Source organism: Archocentrus centrarchus, chromosome 22 (assembly GCF_007364275.1).
Source record: "Archocentrus centrarchus isolate MPI-CPG fArcCen1 chromosome 22, fArcCen1, whole genome shotgun sequence".
Taxonomy (NCBI): Eukaryota; Metazoa; Chordata; class Actinopteri; order Cichliformes; family Cichlidae; genus Archocentrus; species Archocentrus centrarchus.
The window spans coordinates 21946100-21968394 of NC_044367.1; the positions used below are offsets into that span (position 1 = coordinate 21946100).

Here is a 22295-nt window from a genome sequence, read left to right on the forward strand (position 1 = left end):
ATATGTAAGAGAGAGATAGTGAGAGAGAGATAGGGTAAGGTGAGCATGTGTGGTCCAGGGCCAGGAAGAGAGCATCCGATTCAGCCACGAGACGTATTTACAACACTGCTCACCACAAAGGAAGAACACTGAGGAAGAGGAGGAGGAGGAGGAGGAAAGAGTGCTAAGAAATTAAAGAAGGAACAACCACAGGGACCGGAGATTGACATCCCCCTTGTGGAAATACAGTGTCACTGCCATTTACTGTCACCTACTCTAAAAAAACTTTTTTTTTTTTTAATATATATTTTTATATATATTTTTAAAACAGATGTTACATCCCACCTCTTTGGTAATCTCTTGGGTGATTTTAAAATTAGCCAAGAATCAATTCTCACATACACTTTTTTGCAAATTAATAAACATATTTTCTGACACTCTTGGGAGGTTTTGTATTTTTTTTTAAACTCTCATTTTAAAAACAAAGCACCAGTCATGTGTTAAACATAGTTCATTATCAATATCAGGCTACTTTCTAATTCAACCTGGAGCTACCTGCTGCTCTCACGCCCACACCAGCAGCTCTCAATGCTGAAGACTTTCACTCCAGAGCATCACTGACATAATGATAAGGTGACATAAAAACATATAGGCTAGAATTATGCAACACCTACAAAAATGATGCAATAATAGTAATTCTAAGGAAGGAATCACAATATATTTCTTAACTATGTATTCAGACAGATGAAGCATTTTAGCAATTTTAGTAACTAAATATTTTGGCTAAATGTCTGCAGTTGATTGCAAATGAAGTCAGCATCCTGCAATGTCAGGTAAACAATTATTTACTTTAAATATCAATCAACTCTAAATTCTATTAAATACTTTATTATTTCAGCCTTCAAGCCACAAGACCGTAGAAAAGATGGTCATAGGTTCCACGCCTGAAAAGTGAAGTCCACACATTGAGTGGCCAGCAGGGGGAGACTTCTCTGGTTGCAAAAAGGCATTGGGTTGTAAAGAAGTCTTTGGGAAAGTCACTCCATGACTTAGTAAACAGTTTCCTGATGAATTCATGGGCTCAATCGCTAGTTTCAGGTAATCTTGAATAAAACATGAAGTTACTTTTCTAAATTATGGAAGGGAGATTATCCAGGATAATCAGATCCATCCGTCTGCTCATTATGTCCAGGTTCAAAACACCAGTGGATGATGTCAGGATGACTATGTCCATCATTTTTCAACAGTCTATGGTTCAACCCATAAATTATATATATAACGATGGGCGACATGTCACTCATACCCTGGTGGCTAGTTGCAGTATAAGTACTTCAATGCTGCACTCTAAATATTAACTAGATTTCTGACTGTTTTTAATTAAAGTAGCTTTCAGGTGCGCTTGTGGACCTCACTTCAGTAATTATATGTAGTTTGAAGGTTTTCTGCCTTCAAACTACATATAATTACTGAAGTGCCTTCAAAATACATAGAGGCCATAGAGCCTCTAAAGGACACAGATAACAGTTTTGATGTTTAACCATAATAATAGTCTTTTCTAAACCTAACCTTTAAGTTTTTCTCCCTTAACTAAAAAGCCAGTAAAAAACTGACAGAAACTCTCTCGTGAAGCCCTACGAAACCGCTCCCATTAACTTTGAAGGACCTTTTCTTTACTTAACCATGTGATGGAGAATGAAGTGGATCTGGTATAGCTAAAAAGCTAACCAATTCATAGGAAAAGCTTTCTGTGATTGCACAGATAGCATCAAGATAGAGAAGGACATCTGGGCTAAGTTCAGTGGGTATGTGCTCCTGGCAGGCCCCTTAATACCATGATTCCTGTCAGTTAATGCAGCTTTAAAAATGCTCATGCACCATTTTAGGAGGAAACTCTTGTGTTTCTCAGCAGAGCAAAGAGCTGGTAGGTGTGGGCAGCCGCAGCAAACGCCTTTCCCTCCACAGGCACTCTGTTCAGTCCATAGTGACACTTTTTTATTGGCCTTTTGCACATGTACAAGTAGAATTCTCCATAAGTAGAACTATACAGCAAAGTGCATGGAAGGAACAGTACAAAAATACCTCTGAATTTATCTCTGCAGCAACACGTTTTTTTTTTTTGTTTGTTTGTTTAGTTTTTCCTATTTTCAGATTTCTGATTGAAAAGGTGAAAACTTGAGTGAGACCAAGATATCAGTAAATAAATAAAATACAATGTCATACTTTTACCTAGGCAAGATACATAACTCTTAGAAATGTGAAGACATCGTTCAGTTATATAGTTTAACCCCCACCCTGCCCTCCCACTTAGCCACAGCAATCCTCTGTTGTTAGAGCAGAAGGTGACCACATTTAAACAAATATTCAAAATATACAGAAAATATGGAAATATAATATATATAGATACGTTTAGAGTACGGAAGTAATGTTCAGGGCAGTTTGACCATGTTCACGGTGTCCACCTCTTCCTCTCCTGTTTGAATGGTGATTCATCTGCCAGTATGAACGGCCACTGTTGCTCCCCGTTTTCCTCTTCGTGTAATTTCTGACAACTCCGTAGTGCTCCTCAGGAAACTATGCAAATAAAAATAAATACTATGAATCCATCCCATTTCATTATAATCATTTGTTATTCCATAGATCTGAAAATAGTTCTTTGATTCCTCTTTGTGTCCGTGTGTGTTCATTTTTGTTTCGTTTATTTTTTGCATTTTTATCCCCAAAATACTTTTTTTTGTTATTTTTTTTTTTAAAAAAGTCGTTCTTGTCAGATGTTGAGAAAAATATAGACCTCTGATTAACTCAACCCTCTCCGGATATAAGACTGCAGTCTCTTCCAGTGGAATGCAGGACCACCTCTTGGCATCGCCATCTTCCGTACGTGGTGGCAGCCCAATCCCAACTGTAAGCACACTCACACTGGCTCAGGGTCGCTCCTATATCAGCCAGGCCTGTCGGCACAAGAGGGCAGGATACACACCTCCAAGCATCCTTACAGAAGGGGTTGAGGGATGGAGCGGAGTAGGGAGGTGTATAGGAAAACCCTGGGTTTGCCTCTTCTGTCCTTTCATTCCATACAAGATTTACCTAAATTCCACAGTGAGAATTCACTCTTTTACCTCTGAAGTTGTACTTAAACCTCTGTATGTTTGTATTCTGTCACACTTTTAGAAGCCCTCTATATGACAGTAGGCCTCCAGACTGGAGAAGAGGATGTAAAGGAACCAGAGGCTGAAAAGGAAGGCTGATGTGGCCAGTCTGTGTCCCCGGGGCCCGCCCAGTTCTCCTCCGATGTGGGCCCGGCGCCGGTAAAGCAGCACCGAGATGGCCAGGAAGGCGAAGATGGTAAAGAGAGTGACAGAAAAGGCCAGCGAGCCGGCCTCCACCACAAACGGCTTCCCTTTCATGTGCCAGTAAATAGCCGCCACTGACCAGGCAATGCCGATTCCCAGGAAGACATTGACCGCATTGCTGCCAGTCACATTTCCAATGGAGGCATCTGCGTAGGTGTCCTGGACTGCTGCTACTTTACTGGCAAAGGTGTCTGCAGAGAGAAACCATCTGTCATTAATATTTCAATTTGATTTAATTATTTAAAATGTTGAGGATAAATCTCAAAATCTGTGATGGGGAAGATGACTGAATTTAAAGTATATTTGATAAAGAAAGCAATAAAAAAAGAACAAAAAAGGCAAATAGTGCTAAATATACTTAAACAGGTATATTCATATTCTATATCATCACTATTTTGAATAATATGAGCAGAAAACAAAACTTTTCAAGTAAAGCTTCACTATATTCCAACTTTTATGTTAAATTTCGATTCACAATGAGCTTAAGGACTTTAGCTAATTTCATTCAGTCAATTTTGAGTGACTAATTAACCTTTTGGACTGTGGGAGGAAGCTGTGGTAAATCCACACAATCACAGGTAGAACATACAAGCTCCACAGAGAAGGGCCACAAGATTCAAACCCAGAACCTTCTTGGTGTGGGGCTGCAGTGCTGATCAAAGCACAAGCTTCAAATACGTGCTGAAATAACCACCCAGAGGCGTTACCAAGATGGCTGCAGAGTACGGAAACTTGCACGGTTCAACCTTCAAACTCAGTCTCTTATAATAAGAAGCCAGTAATAATTTTATGGCATTCAATGCATGCATTTTAATATAGAATAATCAATAAGTCATAAACAGTAAAAATTACATGAGTTTACAAGTCTAAACAAAACTAATCTTAATTTTTGTGACTCAGTACTGGTAACATAAGAAACTGCTATCAGATTTTGATTCAAATGTTACTAAATCATGATTGATGCACAGAACTACATGCAGTCGCCTTTCTGAGCAAATCCCTGCACAAACCAAAGGCCCAAAAAAGGTGCTGACATCTCCTGACTATACACAAGGTGTCCTTTGGTGTCTATTCCTGACGCTGTGGGTTTAGACAATAGCGACACAGTTTTATTTACCTCCAATGCATCACATTTAAGCAAACTGGGTAAGCGTTACTTTTCAGCTTGCAGGGTTAAGACTACAAAGGAATGTGTTTTAACCCGAACCACGATCTATTCCTAAACCTGATCAAGAAGTCCTGTCTGACAAACTTCAGACTTACTCCACCGCAACCATTCTAACCTCTTAATGCAGACTTTGCAGCTCTTTAAAGGAAGACCATCATCTCTAGACAAAGGAGGCCTTGTGCATAATTTTAAGATCTCAGCTGCATCTAAAAAAAAAAAAACCCCAAAACTCATGTAGAATAACAAAGCAGCTGATTTGGATGGATTTTCTGGGCCCTTTGAACATGTTGAACTGTCACTTAGATCATTACAGAGTGGCAGTTGGTGTTTCCAAAAAAGGAAGACTACATTTCCCACAGACTGTTGTGAAAGCATCTTCTGTGCGCCGAGCTTGGTTGTTTTAAAAATATTTATCTATATGTCTTATTAGTGCCACACATAGGACCTTTAATAACAGAAAATGCTGATGCAGCCTGAGTTTTTGGTGACATATTGTTCCTGTCGGGGGGGGGAAATGTCATTTTGGAGGAAATAAGAATATCAGCGATCTTGGTGATAAAGCATGTTTACCGTTTGAGCTCATAAAGTCAAAATTTTCATAACAAAAATAGGAACCACATATCCATCAACTGACATCAAAAAATAACGAACACCATTTCAGAGCACAGATTTATATGTAATAAACATTGGTGTATTAAAAATGATGTGTTCATTCTGCTATTCTTGGGCTCACCTGGGACCGAGGTGCCGAGTGCCACAAAAACCACAGCAGTGACCGAATCCTTTAGGCCGATAGTGCAGCCGAAGTGAGATGCCAGGTCACCGATGACTGCCGTGAGCAGGCCGATGATAATGATAGAGATGGTGAAACACGCCCAGCCATTCAGATAGTCCGTGGGAGGAACACAAGCAAACAGGACCTTCCAAAAGACGGTGAGGAAGTGCATGACGTAGTCGAAACAGGATGGCAGCCGTTCTTCCCCCGTATCGTCCTCGTCCTCATCTCCTGGGCAGAAGTGGAGCCGAGTGTGTGTGTACGTGTGTGTGTTTGTGTGTGTGAGTGGTGGTGGTGGGTGAAATAGGATGACAGGAAAGAGCAGAGAGGAGATGATGGAAAAATAGCAGAATATTTGGACAAAGATAAAGAAAGAGAAGTAAGAAATATAGAAGAAAAAGGGAGTACAACACAAAGAATGATGACAGATGATGAAGCAGAAAGTTGTGCGAAAGCAGAGAGGATAAAGAGCCAGAGAAGAGTTGGAAAGCAGTGTTGAGATAAAGGATCCATAAAGTAGATAAGGGATGACAGAAAGTGGGAAAAAGAGAACAAGATTTACTTAAAATGGCATGTCATCTTCATCCTCTGTGTGACAGACAACAGGATAGTGTCTATCTATCTATCTATCTATCTATCTATCTATCTATCTATCTATCTATCTATCTATCTACCTATCTATCTATCTATCTATCTATCTATCTATCTATCTATCTATCTATCTATCTATCTATCTATCTATCTATCTATCTATCTATCTATCTATCTATCTATCTATCTATCTATCTATTATATTTAGGCTCATAGACATGGTCAAGACAACCTGCTGAAGTTCAAACTGAGCATGAGAATGAAAACAAAAACATGAAAATATCCAGTGAATGGCTTGTTGATGTTAGAGGTCAGACTGCTTCGAGGTGGTAGGAAGGAAACAGGAGATTTGCATTGTGGATGTGCAACTGTCTGATATTATCATGTCAATATGGATCAAAATTTTCATATATGCAGAGTCCATTGGATCAGTTTACAGGCATACGTGACAGTTGCAGGAGGAAAGGATCCAAATGCAGCACAAAAGTCCAAAGTCCAGATTTTAATATTCCAGGATGAAGCAGAGGTAAAGCAAATCCAAACTACAAAACTAGGTGATGCAGAAAACTGCTGGGAAAGGAACAAATTTCAGAAGTAAAACTAATCAGGATGACGAGAACCGAGGATTGCAGAATAAGTGGGTGCATCAGACGTGTTACCCAGTTAGCAGTGATGTATATGTAAACCCTGGATGACATAATAAATCAGCTGCCGTTGCTGAAACGCTTGGGTTGCATAGCAAGGATTTTTGGGGGGATGAACGCAGCCCTTTTGATTTGCAGGATGGCCAAGTGGCCACAGAACAGTTTTCCATATTCTTTCGTTAGTGAGCTAGAGCAAGAAACAGAACCATGGTCTTCCGGATAAAAGCGTTATATCAACAGCTAAAAATGTCCGTGGGAGCGCCCTCTGTACCCCAGCGCCTCAAAGGAAAAGGCAGGGACACTGTCAGGATTCAAAGTGTCAGACTATGTGAACTGCATGCATTTTTCAGCCAGTGGTGGATCATGAAAAAATAAAGAGCATTGCAGGATTAAATATTTCAGCAGCAAAGTGACAAACCGAGGCCTTCATGGTGCTCACTGCATAGTGGCTGTGACTGCAGGCTGAAGATCTGCTGCTGCTGCTGCAGCTTGACGTGATGGATGAAGTCTGTGTTATGTACATGAGATTATTCAAGAGCTTTGCTTTCACTGATATGAGTTTTGGAAGATGAATAATGGCATTGATATTTTTAGACTCAAGACTGTGGGATGCACTGTATCTTTATCTTTGTATCTGATTAGTCTCTTTCTTTAAGTTAAATAATTAAATACAAATACTCTTAAATGATAAATAGTTAAACTGTTTAATGGGCTTGGCTTTACATTTTGGGAAAAGCGTCTTTTCACTTTATTGTCATGCATTGTCACATATAACAATCTCATACTGAAATAAAGTTTTAGGTTTACAGTGGCTTAGAGAGCAAATCACATTACCTGCACTGACTGTAATGGCCTCCATGAACTGTTCTCTCCAGGAGTTTGTTCCCACCACCAGAGCCAGGTTGGTCTTCTTGATAAGCTTATCCACTGTGCTCTGCATGACACAACACCAAAACACAAATCAAATCCATCCATTATTTAGCTCCAGACTTTATATTCTGCATCCATGGAGCCTCCTGAAGAAAAATGCATGAGCTTCACCACATGATGGCAGTGCCTTCCAGTTCCTGACAACAAAAACCCCCTGTTTGAAGCATGATAAAAACACACACACCAGAAACAAACATGGAGGGTGTATTTTTTTTTTTGGGGGGAGGCTAGAGAATGCATAAAAACAAAATCACCACCAGAAATAAATCTACGTGGGATGGGAAGCTTCTTAAGAGCAGCTGAAATTAGAAATATGCAGCTGTTCTGTGATCTGTTTGGGCTACATGGAAAACACTGTCTTACTACAGCAACCAGGCATCTCAACCTGTGTTCACCTAGTTTGAAGAGCAACCTTTCCCACCTTAAACTCATATGATTCCTCAATAATGACTTCCAGCTTGGAGTTTTCTCCCAGCACTGGCTTCCCCATCTCTGCGATGCGCTTGGCTTCTTCCTCGTCAGAAGTCAGCTTCCTGTCTGGTACATCTGAGCAGACGGTGGATGAGGGAGCAAAAGAAAAAGAAATCACAGTGAGAAAGATGACAATCAAAATAAGGAGATGCACAGCTGAGCATTGTGTTGCACTTCGGAGCGCACAAACAAAACATCAGAAAGTTGCTTTATTTGTAACTTTTATATTATGCTCAGACAAGACTTTTTATACGCCGTGTTTTTAAGGCACGTCTGTGAAAAGCGAAAACAGCCACTGTGGTAAAACCTGAAAACTCTCTCTGCATTGCATTTGGTGGTGAGCCAACTTTGTTGTGTAAAGGTTAGACAAACGCATTCTTTATCGATCACAACAAAAACTCAGCCAAGGCAAATATTGGGTGCAAACATTTCCCATTTTGTTTTCCATTATTCTGGTTTTATCTACAAGTGCTGGACTTTACAGTGAATTTCATACTTTAACTCAGCATTTCATCAGGAAATCTGGCATGCATTCTTGTTAGTCTCATAGGTACGCCGATATATCCGCCTCTAAAAGTTCTCTAAAAATCTCACTTAAGCTGACTGTTTCACAAAAGGAAAACTGTTTGGTTTAATTCTGCCTTTACCTCTCAGTAGCAAATGACTTTATCGTTTAGCTTTTATTTTGTAAGATGACCTGCATTTCTTATAATTCAGAGACAGATGTCTCAAAACCTCAACAAATTAAACCTTGTATAACTATGTACACAAGTACATGTTATGAGAGGTAAGAAAAGGCATGCCATACTCAGTGTCCACATAAGGGCTTTAAGACATATTACAAGATCTTTACATGGCAAAGTGGAGCTTGTTCAGTTGTCAGTGAGATGAATGTTGTTCAGTGGCTGATATGATTTTACAGTTGGGAAAAGGTCAGCAGATTCATCTCAATGACAACAGAGTAGATCCATACACCAATGAAGACAGCTTGATATGGGAGAAAGTTCAGGAAAATTAGTGGATCTTGAGTTAGAATTATTTTATCAACCTTTGGGATCTTTTATCAACCTTAAGGGGAAGAAAGAACTTTTGACAGCTAACATTACAGTCTTTCAACCTGCTTTTAGCCGTATCTATTCTTATGTCACTCCTTATTTTCTGTCATATATATATATATATATATATATATATATATATATATATGGCTGGATAAACAGTAAGGTTGATAAAAGATTCCAAAGGTTGATAAAATATTTCTAACTCAAGATCCACTTACTTCTTAAATGGGAATTGAGAAGGTAAGTCGCAGCCAGTTAGCGTGTTAAAGTTATTCAAAGTACAATTAGAAAAAGACTGAACAGTATGGCTTGTCTGGAAAGGTTATCAAGAGAAAGCCTCTTACTTCTAAAAAGAAAATGGCAAATGGCTTAGTGCAAAGTTGCACCTGAAGAAACTACAAGACTTCTGAAACGATGCCCTGTGGACAGGCGAGACCAAAGTGAAGATGTGTGGCCATAATGCATATCAATACAAAGATCTCATATCACCTGTCATATCACCTGAGCACCTTGCAGTCATTGAGTCGACCATGAACTATACCAAAGTATTCTACAGTCAAATGTGACGACATCTGTCCCACATCTAAAGCTTGGCTGAAATTTGGTCACGCAACAGGACAATGATCCCAAGCACAGCAGCAAATCTCCAACAGAATGGCTGAAAAAGAATCAAAGTGCAGCAACAGCCCCTCAGAGCCCAGACATCAACTGGCTTCTTTCACAACATGAGACTGATAAAGTCATACAGAAAATGATTACTCAATTATTGATGCTAAAGTTGGTTCTACAAGATACTCAATCATGGGGTGTACTTATTTTTTTTTCATTGGACTGCTTAAAGTTCTTTTAAAATGTACTTTTTTACATGACCTTCCTGTTTCTGAGGGACAGCCTATCAGAAGACAGCTGGTTTAAAGGGTCAGCAGGTAAGAGAGCTTGTTCCATACAGTGGATGAACTGAGGGGTTGCACCAAATCACAATAATACATGATAATGAAAAAAATCTAATAATAAAAAAGATAAATGACAAGTTTTGCTAGTATAGTCAAAAGAACAAAAAACATTGTGATGGGAATGAGCATGACAGGTCCCCTTTAACTATAATGTGGAAGCTCTAATGAATTTGTATCCAATTCATGTCTGCCTGTGTGCCTTTGCTTTCAAAAGAAGCAACAATGCTTTACTTAGCTCCTAAGTGCATTACAGCAAGCTCCATAACATCAGTCCTGCGCTGTTCAACTCGATCAAGAAGGAGCCCTTGTGCATCCAAAAGCCTCTCATCCAGCTCTGTGTATGACACCCCCACTGAGCCACCTGGTGCAGAGACCCTGTCATCTTTTATACGAGCCCAGAGTCAGCCCTGCTGCTCTTTGCTGACAACATGCTTACCATTAAATATTAACATTGCCATTAACGATCACAGGCAAGTCCCCTTGATAGGAGGGCGCATTTGCAAGTGCACACACGCGGGCATGCATAATATACCAGTGCATGAGAGCCTGCGCGCGCGCGCACACACACACACACACACACACACACACACACACACACACACACACACACACACACACACACACACACACACACACACACACTTTTAAGCTAAATCAATTACATATCCAAGACAGTGAGTACCTCAAGTCCTGACAGCATTTCTTTTGCTCATGTTTAAAATTTGATTATCCAGCCATTCCTTGGCACAGTGCTGCACCACTACATGACACAATTTGCTTGACAAGGATGGGAAATATAATAATAACACAATCACAAAGAGGTAATTAAATTTCTAATTTCAGGACTGTAGGTTTTTATCTTGATTGTTATCAACTGTTTGTACCTTGCTCTTTACTAGACAACTTAATTTATGGATTTATGATTAATAATCCTCTGATTAGCATTCAAAACCCTCATTAAGTGAGGAAGAGCTCTTCAAAGGAGCATGTGTTGTTTGTAACAATGACAGCAGGAGAGCACATGTGCATGAGCATGCAGTTTATTTATACCAGACCTCTCAAAGTATCAGTTCAGACTCAACATCTTCAATAGTGGCAAAATAAATTGTTTAGACCACACACAGGAGGCGATGTTAGTGGAGATTCTTATAGAGAAGGAATGGACGACTTACCATCAGCTAACAACAAGGCTGTTGAGTGAGAGGAGAGAGGGAGGAGGAGGAGGAAGTAGAGGGGAAGGAGGAAGGCATGGAGAAAACAGAAAATGCAATGAGCAATGGAAATGCAAGAAAGAAACACAGATAAGAAAGAAAACCGGTTAATAAGGGGGAGAGAAATGTGATGGCCTCAGAGAATGGCTTTGTAATGACCCTGAGGTGTAACTGAATGTTCGATTGGCTGATGAAGAGGAAGGGCTGTGGCACTTTGTACCTTTTTATAAGCATTTATTATGTTTATATATATATATATATATATATATATATATATATATATATATATATATATATATATATATATATATGAGTTATTGCAGAAGTGCATTTGCTGTAAACCTCTTGATAATTAACACTTCTATAAATACTGTATTATGTAAACGCTAGATTCACTACTGTCAATATGGTGGGGGGGAGGATGACTATTATTTATTTGGCAGCTTCTGTTACGGGGTGTGGGCCGTGAAACAACAACAACAACAACAAAACCTGCATCAACCTGTCATGAATAGCTGCCAGCCAGCCTAAAAACCCTGTGAGTGTTTTAAAGAGTTTCAGTGTGTCACGAAGGCCTACATGCTGCTTTGCAGGCTTTTATGTTCTAAAGAGGTTCAAAACTAAACAAGAGCACCCATTCCTTGTAAAAAAAAAAAAAGTATTAGGAATATTTATGAAAATTACATTTAAAAATATTGAATTTAAAGAAATATCTGCTAAATATTTTAATCGTTGTCAATTTTAGCCTGCATGAATTGGTGTTTGGCCCCATGCAGCAACTGAAAACAATGACAAATGATTGGCTTGTACTACACATGCATGCAGCAGCATGAGCATTCATTAGGAGTTTCTACCTAGCTCTTTGTGGTCACCACCAACTGCTGAGAACAATGTGGTTCTTCAGCTGCTACATTTTCACCTTTATCCACAAACTAATCAGAATTCCACACACGGAGCCAGTTATGTTCAGCTGACCACATTGTTTCAAACTCCTTTTGGATCATAATAACATACGAGCAAATATCTGCATTTGAATTTCTCAGTTCAGTTCATCTGTTATCAGGCCTTTCAAAAAAAAAAAAAATCTCACAGGAGTGTGAGGCTGTGATTAAAAAAATCTCCTTTTATAGTTTATGTTCACCCATAATGAGCAAGTAGGCACTTATGCACTTGCTCAAATATTCTTAGTCAGATGTGGTATTCTGTAAAAGGATGATGAAAATGTCTCTTGCAGCTGCTCAGAAAAATCACTCCCATTTCTTCACATTTTGATTTGACTGCTTGTTTATCTGCATGCCGTAGCTGTGGATCACTGACACACTCAGATGCCCTCGGCAAAGTTTAAACCATAACTAAATAAAATCATAAAGAAAAAAAACTGGAGGTTTATAAAGTAATCCAGCAAGAAAGATAACTGCACGACAAATTATGACATCAGTGAATGAAAAGTGAGGAGAAAGCCTTTCTATGCCTTTCAGCCTCTAGAGGTTCACATTGACAACTCTTACCTTTTGACGTCTTCATGGTCATTTCTCCTTACATTCAGAAAACAAAGACCAAATTTTTACATGACTAAAGAGGATTCAGAGGATCAGAAGGACAAAACAAAGCTGTCTACATTGTACATGAATGGACCGGTGCCTTACTGAAACCTCTTTCACTGAGCCATGATACTAATTAACCTGTTTGTGTTTGGAGGCACCTTATCAGCTTCTTAAATCAAATGCAGTCCACAGTTAATCATCATTAGAAGATAAGTGCATTAATTGCTATGGGTGACTTGCTTCATTATCATTAGTGGTAGTCGAGCTGTGCTGATCTTAAGCCAAATGTGGTGTAAAACCCCGCTGTGGTGAGTCTGAATAGGATGCCATTTACAAAAACCTGGGAAGGGAGCATCTAGCATTCACACATTCAGATGCAAAAAAATATACTACACAAGAACACTTTATAAAACTGGGCTTTTTAAAATCTCTAGTGTGCATTTGTTTGTGAATAATTGCTTTGAATAGTCTCATCACAACCTATGCTGATGTTTAAAAGGTATGGGTGTTGTCTTTGGTGAACAAAAATCTTTCCTGGTAGGAAATAAGTCTTTTTGCTCATTGTTTTTCATAATGATGCTGATAATGTCATCTGGAAAGGCAGGAGGAAGTTAGATACATCAAAATGTTCCAGTTTTCATGACAGAAATATATGTATTATTAATGCAGAGTCACTGTTCAGTTGTGGCTAACATGCACACAAAGATCAATACCAGCTGGTGTCTTTCTATCAGTTGTTTATAAAAATACCTAAATATGATTTATGGGTATGTACAGATAGCTGGGGCCTCCAGTGACTGAGATTTACTGAAAGGCTAAAGTGGGCTGCCTGCTCTGAGGGGCCATGAAGAGCTCATGAAGTAGGATCCCAGGGTGGTTAGACAGATCGACAAAATGCTGGACTCTGATGCAACAGATTGCTGTTCATTTGTGCGAATCCTCCCTTACCTTAAAAATGAAATGCACAGAATGAGAACGTGTGTGGGAAGACTATCAGGTATCATTTTTCACTTTCTGTGGATAATTTCTGAACCATTTTCACCACCAGTGTATGCACCCACAGTCATGCCAAAAAGGGAACAAACAAACTCAAAAATCTATTATCAGACACATAAACAGGAGTGTTTTAAAGGCAGTGGGCTGGCAGCACTGACTGCATTCACAGGCCAGAGTGCTGTCATTTTGCCAGGAATACAACTGTGATGGGGAAGATTAACCTAAGAGATGTAATTGTAGAGGTGGAGGAGTGTGTGTGTGTGCGTGCGCATGTGTGCGTGCGCATGTGTGCGTGCGCATGTGTGCGTGCGCGTGTGTGTGTGTGTGTGTGTGTGTAGAGTGACTGCGTAGGTGGAGGGCTAGGACATGGTGTCTGTGTTTAACTGTCATCATCAGTGTGCTCTTTTGTGCGCTCTGCCTCATCAGATTTTTCCGGCTACAGAAAACTGAGTACTCTTCTGGCTGTTGCACACATCTCGACTCTGAGACCGGCGTCAATACGACACTATTGGGGCACCTTTTCACTCTTTAGCTTATTATGGCAGAATCATCGTTTGACTTATCAGAGCTACTATGGTTGCCAAGGCCAAAGGTGGATCTCAGGCTGTGTGTTGAGTGGTGTATGTGGATAGGTGAAGGGATGGATGTATGTATGGATGGATGGAGGAAGGAGACACAAAATGAGGTAGAATTTTGTGCATACACAAGCAAAGTATGGGTGATGGCTAAATGGATTTATGAGGCAATAATAGAAGAATTGAAATGAGTGATTGGTGGAAAAAGGAGAGTAGGAATGGAAGCGGGGATGGCAAAAGAAATTGAGGAAGGAAGGAGGTATTAAAGGATAGAACCTGAAGGGATGGATGGATGAACACTGGCAGGAACTGCTAGAAAGGATGATGAGGGCAGTAGCAGATATGATGAGGAAAAGAAGGACCGGGATGCAGTGATTATTCATTGGTATGAATGGAGTGGGTGGATGGATGAAAACATGGGATGAAAGACAAACAATCTGTTGGATGCAGGGAAGAAGAGTAATTTGATGAGTAGTTTTATGGAGGGATTGGTAGAAACGAGAGAGCAAGGACATCTCATGCAAGGAATATGAGAGAAAAAAAATGGGAATATAAGCGAATGAACTAATGGGTAGGAGGACAGATGGATGCTTGTGGGGACTGAAAGGATGGATAAAGGTACTAACAGAACTAGGATGAGTGATGCATGAAATGTCTGATGGATAGAAGAGGTGCAGAATGGGGACTATTGATCTAGATACAGAAAGATGGATGGAGATGGAGAAAGGGACTGCAAGAACAGACTATGGAGCAAAGAAGTGATTGCAGATTCTTAATAACAAAGAGACCACAGCTATAGGAAAAGATGGTGCATAAATTCGGATGAGGATGATGCATGAACAGATAGGGAAAGAGGAGTGAAAGGTGGGTAATATTAAATGACAAGAAGAGTAAATTAATATTAAGGTTTGGCAGACATGTGACTGCTAATTACATGACATTAACTTGTCTGCCATTTTGGATATGTAACCATCATGTTGGCAGTGTAAAGTCAAGTGAATAAGGCCCCAGTCACATGGGCCTACAAACTGGTCCATGACCACCTGGCAATCACCAGTCATGAGCAGAAAAATGTGGTTGATGGCAGCCGGTGGGAAATCAGTTGCTAAAGCCCCATATCCACAGGTCTAGAGACCGATCAGTGACCAACAACCACTGGTTGCAGTGGGAAAATGTGTATTCCCCAACCAGCTGGCAAAAACCTCCATACGATTGCTTTGCATAATGACATGGTCACCTGCGTTTGCATGGAACACGCCAACTTATCTACAAACACTCACCAGCTACTCTCTGTGTGGTGCGACACAAGCTAGAAACAGAGACCTCCAAAGTGAAAGCTGCGCCTTTTGAAACCTTTACCTTTTGAAGGTTTTGCAATTTTTCAAGTTTTTCTACAACTTTGTACTCTGAGCTCGTACTCAGCAAGTGTTTGCAGACAGGTCAGTGTCTTCCATGCAAGCTTTGCGTGACCGCAGCAGTCTGCTAACAAGGATGTTTTTGGTACAGGACCGATTTCACCAAACAATAGCCAGCAACCTTCAGCAACTGCTTGCCAACCAGTCAGGGGAATGCACATTTTTTTCCCTTGCAACTGATAGCTGTGTCACATTAAATGTGGCAATGTGCACGACATCATGCGAGAAACCTCTATATGGAAAAAAAAAAAATCAAGGCTAGCGGAGATGAATGTATAAGGGATTGAAAAAGCTTTAAGATCAACATGCTTATCTTATAAGACATTTACCCTTTAGTTTAGCATGTTAGCATTTACTAGTTAGCCTTAGACACAAAGCACAGCTGAGACTATTGAGAATGTCTTCATATTTTTCAGGTATTTGACCAGACTATGCCCTTTTAGAAAACTAAGCTATTACAATTCATCTTAAGGGGGATTTGTGCAAAAATCTTCTGGCAAACCATATTTTCATTGCTGAGAAAGCTTACCCACTTATTTCAATCTCGTGGTGGCCCTGGAGGTCAGCCAGGTTATTAGGTTTCAACATCTGGGTAACCACTATGATCTACCACACTGTTCAAACAGCTAAAAAGGATTATCTGAAGGATGTAAACTAGAGACCATATGCATATAGTAAGGGGATCAGCGATGATTCCTCAGACCACACCTGTCTTTGACCATATTAGACACATATACACCACATACAGATACCTTATATAGAGGGCTACAAAGAATATGAGACAAGGGTGTAAAGTGGCCAAACACCTTCAAACTTAACTTTCATATAAGTTGCACCAGTAAAATTTTGTAACTGTATGTTGTAGAGCTGTGACAGCACTGTACTTTGCAGTGGTTCCTGCTACATTTGTTGTCTCCAGGAGCACATGTGCCATGATGAAGAACACACACATACACAGAAACATGATCACATGGCACCAAAGTGTAAATGTAGGGATAAAGAGAGAGACAAAAAGAGGGATTTGAGGAGGGACGAAGATGTGGACATAAAGGGAAGGAGGGAGGGTTGAGTGATGTTCCTCTGTTTTCTGTAACTGTCCAATCATGAAGCGACATTATCTACTGTACTGAGCATGAGTCATTAGTCTTCATAAAGCCCACATTTACATTTGTGAAGCTATTGACACCCATACTGTACGTCATACCCCCCCGATAAAGGGATTTGTGACGGGATGAAGATGTAGACACACACACACACACACACACACACACACACACACACACAGACTGAGCAACTATGAGTGAAAACGCACTGCACAGGACTCTCGGCAGACAATCTGAGTGTTTCCTGCAGCTCAGAGTGATTCGTTAAATATAACGGCTCAAGATTGCAGCTGAGTGGCCGCCGTCTCTGGTCTGCACCGCTACTCAGCGTGTGAGCGCGCATGTACGCACAAACACGTCAGCCTGTGAGAGAAACAAGATGACAAAGACGGATGCTTCAGCTGCCTTTATTATCTTTCAATATGCAGGCTGTGTAACGCGTCCATCATCTTGTTATGCTGTATCCATGTTTCTGACGGTGTGGATTCAGAAGGAGTCAAAATGCTGAGCACACACCATGCTTCATCTTCTGAGGCAACGCTGCTAGACTGAATGAACTGATAATTTAACTGAATGCTGGATGATTTCACTTGAGCATCCTGATGGAGGTCTTTCATGGATGAAAAGTCATGTTTTTAATCTTGCTGCGCTAATTAATGCCGCCACGAGTCCCATTTTGACATAAACAAATCGTTGACACATTAATTTTGAGATATGACAGTGATTACTGTAAACAAATATAATCATTGCCAAGAAAATAGGCACACCCTACCATACACAACACTGTTTTAATAACATGCGGCAGGCAGCTGAATTAGGTGGTCTTATTTATGACAAAGGAGGAAGAGTTTTGTGTTCTCCCACAACAAAGGCAGCTAAAACTTGATTCCTTTTATCTTTTTATTGTGCATAATCCATCTTATATCATATCACAGCACATCATATCACAATCAGAGTTGCTGGTGGGTGGGTTCTGTTAACTGTGAACAGAACAAAGCTTTTTCTCTCTGCTTCCACTCTTTCTGCTAATGTACTTTTGTATTTCTGGTAGAGTCATGATTAAAGTGGTACTCACTTGGTAGGAAACAGTAATTAGGGGGATTTCCCCAAAAGCTTAACTAGTCCTTTAAAAATTTCTAAGAGGAATTGATCAGTTGTTAGGTTCCATATTTGGTTTAATCTGCATCTCCAGATAACGGCTGCTTGGGAAAGCCTGCAAACCCCAGACAGCCTGCCTCGGGACACACCAGAGACGCTCCTAATCGGCCCATATGCTGCATTTCACTTGGGACGGTTTCTTGTATTAACAAGAGTCTTGTTCCTCCTCGCTGCCTGATTCTCCTGTATTTTCTCTTTGCGGCCTTTCCCTTTCTTTCTCCGGGTCTTTCCCTTTAACCCTTCCTCATTTTTACATCTACTTCTCGACTAATATCTGTTTTTCCTGTCTTTATTTCCTCCTTTTCTTTAGCTGTACTTACTTGTGCGGTGGGTGAGGAGCTTAAAATGATTTTAACACTGACAAGTGATGATACTATTGCTATGTTAACAGCAGAGATCACTCACATGATATGCCACAAAACGCACAGTTTAAACACTATAATTTTCTATCTGAATATCATTTACATTTTAGTAAGGGTTAAACTGAACTGAAAAATTAGGGTTAGGGTATATGTTTAAAAGTTATTTGAATTAAATTTCTTTCTTTCTGTCTTTCTTGTTTTGTTAATTAAGACTAGGCTATATAAAGTGCAATTAAAAATGAATCTTCCTGTTGTGATTAAAATTTTTCGACTTCACAAGCTACTTTCAGCTGTTCCCTTACTCACAAGAGGCACCACAGCAGCTCACTCTGCATGTTCCTGATGCAACCCCAAAGGGATATGTCTCTCTTCCTGGGATTGAACTGGGGATATTTCACTTGTTAGGCAAATACACTAATTTCTTGCCTTCATGTATGAGAACAATTATTTCCAGGACTTATTAGAAAGATGTTCTGGTTCTCGATCGGCTACTGGCCAACTTTACTGAAAAGTATCATGAAAGATATCCTGCAGAGTGGCTGATCACTGACATAGTTTTGACTGTTTCTGTTTTTATGACTCTTGAGCATTCTTAAAATAGTTTTTAATACCATGCAGTGACTCACATTGTGACAGGACACATCAGAGCGGCAATTTCTGCCTCTGTATAGGCACCAGTTTCAGCTTCTGCAGACTGATTGATGTATGACGCTTTCTACCCATGCAGTTTTTGGCAAAGAATGTAATAAATGTGGGTTTAAAAGAATCAACTCTGAAAAGGTTTTCTGGTGAAGGAAACAACTCTAACACAGAGTAAAGATGTTTGTTACACCTCAAAGATACACAGTGCATTTCTGTGTGGAACACTAACTCTGAACACATTTTATTTGTTTGCAAGGTGGGGAAAAAAAACCAGATTAATTAACACCTTTCAGGTGATTTTTGCATTCTGCAGTTGACTCTACAAAGATGCTAGTATTATACACATTCTGGCGTTGCAGCTGATCTTGGCCTCCTGTTTTACACTGTGTTTTGTGTATTTGTTTACACTGGAGGTCATTTATTTGTTCAATTCGGCTTTCTGGGCTAGCTGCCCAATGCCTGTAGAGAAAGCATAATTCACTATTTAAAAAAAACAGGTTATATTTTGTCACTGAGTAAAAGCCAAGTGATGCCACTATCACAATAGCACCACCTCTTGTCTATGTTTACTCCCTACACATCCTCCTCGCCTTCCTCTATTCTGCCTCCATATTTCCCTCTGCTGTTCTTTTTTTAAATGCATCTCTAATTCCTTGGCTCTCTGTTTTTCTCTCTCCCCGATTTGTCCGGTCCGGATTTCACGCTGAGCTGCGCAGATCAAGTGGAGACGAGCTGCCACTACTTGTTAACACTCTGTTTATTCTGCAGCCATATCAGCCTCTCTGCCGTGTCAGCAGCAGGCAATTACAGAGCAGATTACCAGCTCTGATAATGTCATCAGACCAAGCCTTCGACACAAACACGCGCAGTGAATACACACATATGCATGCAAACAACAAAACACTGAAGTTCACCAACATGTAGAGGATATTCACAAACTTACTCGCCCTGGCACATAAACAAGTTTTTAGCAGGAGCGGAAAGAAAGCTAGAACTGCATTTAAGCACTACTTAAGCTCATCTTTCTACACTGTAATTGAACTGTATGGGATCATTTATAAAATATGAAGTAATATTATAGACTAACATAGTAGATTTTATATTTTGTGTTTTTGTTTGGGGTGACACTGTGATGTAGTGGTTAAAACTAACACCTCGCAGCCACAAGGTTCCTGGTTCGAACCTGCCGACTGACTGGGGTCTTTTCGTGTTCTGCATGGGTCTGCTGGAGTACTCTCTGGATACTCCTCTAGCTCCTTACTCAAGCCCAAGGATGTACACATTAGATGATGATTCTGAAGTGGTGGTAGGTGTGGACACGAGATCATCTGTCTCTCTGCGTTAGCCCCGCAATAGACGGGTGACCTGTTTGGGGTGCACCCCAGCTCTCGCTCAGCGACAGCTGGGACAGGCTCCAGCAACCCCGGATGGATGTAGTTTCTACAAATCATCACTTCAAATTATTGCCAGTGTAGCAATGTGACTATGGACATAAACTCAAGTATAATTCAAAAACACTTTCATGCTTCTTTCTACTTCAACTTCACTGTACTTTAAGGCAGCTATTTGAGAGCAGTAGTTACTTTACACCTGAAATATATTATTAATAGTATACAAGATGACGCATTTATTATACAGTAAAATATACCACCTGACAGGATAGTAAATAACAGAACTCTGACATGTCCATTTCTTTAATAATTTTATACTTTAAGTACATTTTGCTGATAATAGTTTCACTTAAATTTTGGATTGCAGGCTTTTTACTCGACACTGAGTCTTTTAAAATTGTGATTTTGCTACTGGACCAAATTTTCACCACTGCACCAAATGCAATGCTGTGTAGCTAAGACAATAACATCAGATCACTGGGTGTTCACACTGTGTTGCTGTCACACTCTGATGACTAAGTCACAGAGACAGAGAAGTTTTGTTAAAGTGGTGCAATTGCTATGTTACAGAGAAGATTGTAATCATATCTCCTGTTTGCTGGATGTCAGATAAGCACCCGAGAGTTTCCAAAACATGCACTTGCATCAAAATGTCTGTTTACGTGCCTGAATATGTACAATATAATATGAATGTAAATGATGTCAAACATACAGACAGAGTCAAAACTATGTATATCCTCAGAAGAAAGAAGAAGCAGAGTCCTGCAACATACCGGGGTATGTTCATTCCAGTTTGCATGATTTTGACCGAAAAATAGCCGATGTTCATTTTTGAAAGCGTCCTCTTTATTTTGCTTTTAGTGTCCAAACTTCTTTAACCAGTAAACTAATGTTGGTCTTCACTCACAATTAGTTATTTTTAATTAGCCTTTTGCACTCTATCAAAAATGTCTGCATTGTGTTCTTATCTACATTTTGTGAGGAAACTGCATTGGTCTCCAAACCTCCCGGGGGATCTCTGTATGGAGACTGTGTGTTGGAGGTGTGCTGAGTTCATCAGGAATCGAGGGGTCTCTCAGCTGCTCGATTTGATCTATTGTGGCCACTGTGCTTACTGATGTAACCCTGAGAGCTGATTAACTGCCTTCCCTGGCCTTTGCGAGACAAACAGGCAGAGCGTCAGCCACCACTAAGTCGTCTCATCAGCTTTTCAAAGCCCAAGGGGTCCTTCTAAAGCCCTCAATATCCACTTATCATATTCAACATTAAAATCTGCACCATTATTATGCCTTTTCTACTGAATACTGCATTGGAAGTAACTTTTTTGGTTGTTTTACCCTCTGGGTATGAGGCAGCCTGCACATGAATATTTCATTATGTGTATTTAAAGAATTTTGTCCCTAAATGAGACATCTTTCTGGATAGCTGGTACCACAGAATTAAAACAAACGATTCAGCAATGTTACTCATTTGTTGACACACACAAAAAAAGAACCATTCTCCAGACTAAGCCAACTGAAATTTAATTGAGAAATACTGAATAATTACCTGCAGGTAATGTTGTCAAGAGACAAAACTCATTCATTCAGCATTTTACCCATGTAAGGTACAGCAATTCACACTGTCAGGATTTAAGACAACGAGACACGCTAAATCCATTCAATTAAATGTCATCCATGCATTTATTGTGTATTTGCAGCCGGTCAGCTGCTGTCCAAAGGCCATCACATCCACACAGACTTCACACAAACCATTAAAGAAAGCTCAAGAAAGCAGCACTAATTTGCTGTTTGTATTTTCAAATGGTTACACTCTGTTTCCATCTGACACAGCTTCCACATTAACTGATTTCCAAGGGGGAGGGGATACGATTTTCCTTAACAAACCACAAAAGAACAACATATATAAGGCTTCCATCATATAGGTCTAGAGACTGCTCGGCGACCCCTCTGGCAGCCTGCAATTGCTAAGGAAAAATA

At 40.0% G+C, this 22295-nt stretch overlaps 1 protein-coding gene across 6 annotated transcripts in view; it reads right to left on the reverse strand.

Annotated features, from left to right (window-relative positions):
* Window positions 1-2828: 2828 nt before the first annotated feature.
* The window catches only part of slc8a3 (solute carrier family 8 member 3), a 117877-nt gene continuing 98410 nt past the window's right edge, over window positions 2829-22295 (reverse strand). The window contains exons 3-8 of one of the 6 annotated variants that reach the window (XM_030719462.1): window positions 21504-21522; window positions 7859-7983; window positions 7342-7441; window positions 6096-6098; window positions 5231-5503; window positions 2829-3520 (exon numbers count right to left, since the gene is read on the reverse strand). In XM_030719462.1, coding sequence (XP_030575322.1) covers window positions 3144-3520; window positions 5231-5503; window positions 6096-6098; window positions 7342-7441; window positions 7859-7983; window positions 21504-21522 — 897 coding nt within the window. In that variant the 3' untranslated portion in view covers window positions 2829-3143. Of the gene's footprint in view, window positions 3521-5230; window positions 5504-6095; window positions 6099-7341; window positions 7442-7858; window positions 7984-11091; window positions 11110-18922; window positions 18941-20151; window positions 20175-21503; window positions 21523-22295 lie in introns of all 6 variants that reach the window. The other 5 variants (XM_030719461.1, XM_030719460.1, XM_030719458.1 and 2 more) reach the window with 5 other exon arrangements.